At 42.7% G+C, this 5517-nt stretch overlaps 1 protein-coding gene and 1 pseudogene across 2 annotated transcripts; one reads left to right on the plus strand and one right to left on the minus strand.

Moving 5' to 3' along the window:
• Nucleotides 1-454: 454 nt before the first annotated feature.
• On the plus strand, nucleotides 455-1388 carry LOC308431505 (junctional adhesion molecule C-like; annotated as a pseudogene). The gene is made up of 2 exons: nucleotides 455-530; nucleotides 564-1388. The product of its transcript is annotated as a junctional adhesion molecule C-like (transcript).
• Nucleotides 1389-2705: 1317 nt separating this feature from the next.
• On the minus strand, nucleotides 2706-5316 carry CST11 (cystatin 11; the record flags this gene model as incomplete). Its single annotated transcript, XM_080930963.1, has 3 exons — nucleotides 2706-2792; nucleotides 4309-4413; nucleotides 5089-5316. The coding sequence occupies 3 exons, from the start codon at nucleotides 5314-5316 to the stop codon at nucleotides 2706-2708; spliced, it is 420 nt and encodes a 139-aa protein (XP_080787089.1).
• Between the last annotated feature and the right edge of the window lie 201 nt (nucleotides 5317-5517).

The following is a 5517-nucleotide window of genomic DNA, read 5'->3' on the forward strand; positions in this document are numbered from 1 at the left end:
AACCATGGATCAGGAGCAAGTCTTTGTCTTTTTTAGTTTTTTATGTATTTTCTTCTCCATTCATACTTTAATAGAGGAGAGGGGGTCTCTGTCAGGTTCCTCAGGGATCCCATCATGGGAGTCCCCTGTAAGCACTTTTGTTGTTCAGTTACCTACTGTCAACATCTTTCCACCTCCTTTTCCTTCTTCCCATTTTTCCATCTTGTCTTAAAACTTAAGACTATTGCCCCTTGGAATGTTGTTCAGTTCATAGAATCCTTGTTTAGCTTGCATGAAGTCCTGTGTTTGAAACCTACCACTGCATAAAGCTGTGTGTCTGTTATCCCTGCACTTGAGAGGTGGAGGAAGAAAGATCAGAAGTTCAAAGTCATTCTCAGCTTCATTGTAAATTGAAGACCAGCCTGAGGTTACCCGAGACCTCATCTCAAAACCAAACCAGACATTCTCCCTCGACATGGTGCTGAGCCGGCAGCTGCGACTTTGGCTGTGTGCACGGCTGCCGGACTTCTTCCTGCTGCTGCTCTTCAGGGGTGAGAGAGTACGTAGAATTTCATTCTTCTGAGGCTGTGTGATTGAGGCATTGAATTTCAAATCCAGCAACCGCAACCGAGTGGTACATGAATTTGAAAGTGTGGAATTGTCTTGTATTATTACGAACTCACAGACAAATGACTCTAGGATCGAATGGAAGAAAATCCAAGATGGCCAGACCACGTATGTCTATTTTGACAACAAGATTCAAGGAGACCTGGCAGGTCGCACAGATGTATTTGGTAAAACATCTCTGAGGATATGGAATGTGACTCAGACTCCGCCATCTATCGCTGTGAGGTTGTTGCTCTAAATGACTGAAAAGAAGTTGACGAGATCACCATCGAGTTAATTGTGCAAGTGAAGCCAGTGACCCCTGTGTGCAGAGAGTTCCACGCTGTGCCTGTGGGCAAGACAGCAACATTGCAGTGCCAGGAGAGTGATGGCTAACCCCGGCATTACTACAGTTGGTACCGCAACGATGTGCCACTGCCCACAGATTCCAGAGCCAATCCCAGGTTCCAGAATTTCTCTTTCCATGTGAACTTGGAGACAGGCACTCTGGTTTTCAATGCTGTCCACAAGGATGACTCTGGGCAGTATTACTGCATTGCTTCCAATGACGCAGGTACAGCCAGGTGTGAGGGGCAAGACATGGAAGTCTATGATTTGAACATTGCTGGGATTATTGGGGGAGTCCTGGTTGTTCTTATTGTTCTTGCTGTGATCAAAATGGGCGTCTGCTGTGCGTACAGACGAGGATGCTTCATCAGAGCCCAGGGAAGCACGGAGGCGTCAACTACATCCAGACCAGCGAGGAGAGTGACTTCAGACACAAACCATCTTTTGTTATCTGAGACCTGTTGGCTGAGACAGCACATGCAAGTACTGTTGGAAACTGGTCGCGGGCTGCTGAAGCCCAGAGCACCGGAACAAAGCTAGATGCACAGAAAATTTTTGTTTTGGCCAAAGTTGATGATTCCTTCCTTTCTTCTTCTTTAACAAGCCACAAGAATAAAGAAGTCCTGAAGATGGACATAGACATAGACTGTTGCTAACCTGATCTCCTTATGGGGTTGGGGTGATCTTTAAGGCCTTTCTGGTCTCAGTTCTTCTGTGCAGGGCAATTTGGACTGTTTTTGCCCCAGGCTGTTTAGTTGCCAGGACGACAGTGGCCGAGAGAATGAGGTGCTGGGTTGCACCAGCAGCAGTGTTGCCGGATGCCTGTGACAGTGCCCCAGGAAGGTTTTCAGGTAGTGCCTTGCTCCCTGAACCCTGATCCACCACGTTGCCTCTATTGATTGCCAGTATTGTCATTTCCATCTTGGAGAATCTGTTTGGATCAGTATTTTATAAAAACCCAAATCAGAAAGGTGAAATTGCTTGCTGGGAAGAGGGCTTTGTTTCCCAAGAGCTGCTAGGAGTTAGGAGCCTCTGTCTTAAGCTAAGTCTGAAATGGTACTGAAGTCTCCTTTTCTATTGGTCTTGCTTATTTTATAAAAGTTTAACATTCTAAATTTTTGCTAAAGATGTATTTTAATTATTGAAAATTTCTATATAAACTGTAAATACATTGCCATACAGTGTTTCAAAACTTATTTTTTTTAAGAGTTCAAGGTAGAAGGCTCAGGTTGCTAGTGTTCAATTGTAAAATACCAGTTATAAAGTCTTTTAAGGAATTTTCTCAAGGAGGCTGGCTGAATATTCCTTTGTTCAAAAGAAGTTTTAGCATTTTTCATAAGAAAACTTACTCTGTCTGACCACTGTTGCTTAGGAAACTATTAAAGACTTCCAATCAAAAAAAAAAAAAAAAAAACACAAAACAAAACAAAAACAAACAAACAAAAAAACCCAAACCAAACCAAACCAAACCAAACCAAACCAGACAAAAAAACTCCTAAAGTCTCCTACTTGCTATAAAGACAAAAATAAAGTTCTGCTAGCATGTGAGTATGAACAATGGATTCAGAAAGTATCTGTGTCATCCCATTGGAACTCCTAGTCAGCTTTCACTTTTTCTTATAAGAACTGAAGAATTTATAGGGGAAAACTGGAATCACAGCATGAAGACCACAAAGAGAATAGGGCTGACCTCTTTATTGGGCAAACTGAGGATTACTGATGATTGCAGGGAAATAGGAAGCATGGAAGATACAACATGTGATCCATGACACTCAGCTGCTATTGGTACAGTTCTTCTTGAGCGTTTTGTATACTTCAAGCCAGGGAATGACAAACACTGAGAAGTAGCACCGGATTTGCTAAAACAAAATAAAACAAAGCAAAACAAAACAAAACAAAAGACCAATATTTTAAAAGATGAACAGAAGCTGGGCATGGTAGTACTCTGTAATCCCAGCAACTGGGAATCTGAGGTGAGAGGTTTACAGTAAGAAATGGGCTGAATAGTTAGACCCTTTTTTACAAAACAAAACGAAACAAACAAAAAATAAGATAAAAGAGGCCAAAATGGAAGGTAATAAGGAAGAGAATATTAAACATGGGGCTGGATAAATAGCACTGACTCATTGCTCCTACACTCCTAACATTAATGTCATTTCATTCATGTGACAAAGGGTTGCTAAGACTATTCTAGAGAAGGTCCTGTTTGTGGTCAGATGTGGAGTAGGAGTAGGGGCCACCAACCCATATTCACTGTGGGGATCACGGTTCCATTTCCCCACCACTACAACTCACGTGGTGTATACCATGTCTTTCCTCTCTGGACTTCTGTTGGATCCATATTTTCTTTCTTCTTTCCCTGACTCCCTTCCCATTCATAGTTTCCTTCCTTCCTTCCTTCCTTCCTTCCTTCCTTCCTTCCTTCCTTCCTTTCTTCCTTCCTCCCTCCCTCCCTTCCTTCCTTCCTTCCTTCCTTCCTCCCTTCTTCCCCTATTTCCTCTCTTCCTCCCTTCCTTCCATCCACCCACTCACAATTTGCCCTTCTAACTCCATTCACATTTATCCTTCCATCCTTCCACCTGTTCTTTGCTTCTACCTATACTTCCTTTCATTTGACCAAACCAATAATTTTATGTCCTAATATGAAGAGGGAGTCCAGGAAAAAACATATTTTTGTGTTGAGAATCTTCAAGTCACTGTTACTAGGTTGACCATATAGTTCATGAACTGAACAAGGGCATGTTATAAGCAAAAGATGAAGCTAATAATGATTACATTAAACATTTAGACATTGACCTGGATGACGCCAGGCAAGGAGGGACGTATGACTTTCCTTGATTAAATTGACTTGGGGAAAGTTAAGAGAAACTTACAGGGCTGTTAGGACTCGAGCCTAAAGATTCCTCTGTGTGTTAGACACATACTGACTATGCACATAGAAGTGGTAATGGTGTAGGGCAGCATTAAGCCAGCCTCTTTATGGATCAAAATGAAGTCTTCTGAGGACTGAGGTATGCACACAGCTTTGTTTTCCTTAGTCTACCCCTATACCAGTCAAAATATTTTCAGATGTACATTCCCACTTCTGTCTATAATACGGTTAATAATTAACTACTTCCCTTGGCCCAGGCTATCTTGTAGTTTGACCACCTAACTTCTCCCTTGAGTTCCTTTCTCCTCCTTGTGATTCTTCTAGAACCAACAATGACTTAGCCTTTTCCATTTCTAGTCTCCTCTTTGAAAGAGGAGATAACATTCATGAGATTTTCTTTCAAGCAACCTTGTGTGGATTCCAAACAGGTCTGCCTTTTCTTATGTTAAAACCGTGGGGGGGGGGAACCCCCCAGGCTTTTTGCGAATGAGCATGCCCAGCACCTTGTGAAGTTCTCCTTTCTGGATATCACAGAGGCTGTTCTCTGTCTTCAAGCAAATGGTCCTCTGCATTTCCACTGTGATGTGAAACTCCAGGTGATTTGTCATCTGTGGGTAATGGGGGGGGGGAGGCAAATGGTAAATAACCTCTTCTCCCTATTATGGCTTCTATATGGGCAGGGCAGCTTTCCACTTTGCTCCATGTCAAGAGCCCAGTCTTGAAGCTGTGGGATCCTTGCTTCTCTTCCTGTCTGAATCCAGTCCTCTTTTAGTCACTCATTGAGACATCATGGGATCAGCCACCCTCTGAACAGCATTGAAAGGCTAATTGTTCCAGATAGGATTGTGTCAAGTTTTCTTTCTGTGGAAGGCTAGATAGTAAACAGGTTAATCTCTGTTGGCCTTGTGTCCTGTGTTGTAACTTTTCAAACTGCCCATGGCAGCATAGAAGCTCCAGATGGACATATCACAGCTAGCTGCAATATCTCTGCTTTAAAAGTCTCACAGCTAGGACAGTTGGTCCTAGATGGGTAATTTTTAGTTATTATTGAAAGGGCAGATTCATCTACTCTAGTGAATGCACATTTCTCTTAAAAACACCCATTGTCAGTTGGGGATGGTAGCATATACCTGTAATTACAGCACTGTTGAGGTTGCCACAGGAAGATTGCAAGGTTGAGCCTAACCTAGCCTGCATAGTGAGATTTTAACAAAACAAAACCCTGGAATTTAATGAGAGAACAGGGTCCATCTGTGGAGGAGAGATAGGGAAGCCACACTCACCTGCTTCTCAATCTTCAGGATTCGAAGGATCCTAAAGTTGTACAAGTCTTCACTTTTCTTGTTGTATTCATCTGTGATATACTCCAATGTGTCCTTCACAAATGACTCCAATGCATTTACCTCTTCAACCCGTATAAATGTTTTCCTCTTTACTTGGTAGCTGAAGGCCACCAGAGCCACCAAAATGGCCAACAGGAGCCGTGTTGCCTTCAAAGAATTGACTGTCATCTTTCAGCTGGAGAAGATTGAAAAGATCTTCTTACTTCATCTGTTAGGTCAAACTGACCACAGCTGCCCTGGATCAGACTTAAGGGAAGCATGTGTTCACACCCACAGCTCTCCTCTCTTTTTCCTCCAATCTGCCTACTCTAGGAACACTTTGCAATGACTGGCAAGCTCACCACTACTCTCCATCTTTTTGTATAGCTC

Source organism: Micromys minutus, assembly GCF_963924665.1.
Source record: "Micromys minutus genome assembly, chromosome: 17".
NCBI classification, from domain to species: domain Eukaryota; kingdom Metazoa; phylum Chordata; class Mammalia; order Rodentia; family Muridae; genus Micromys; species Micromys minutus.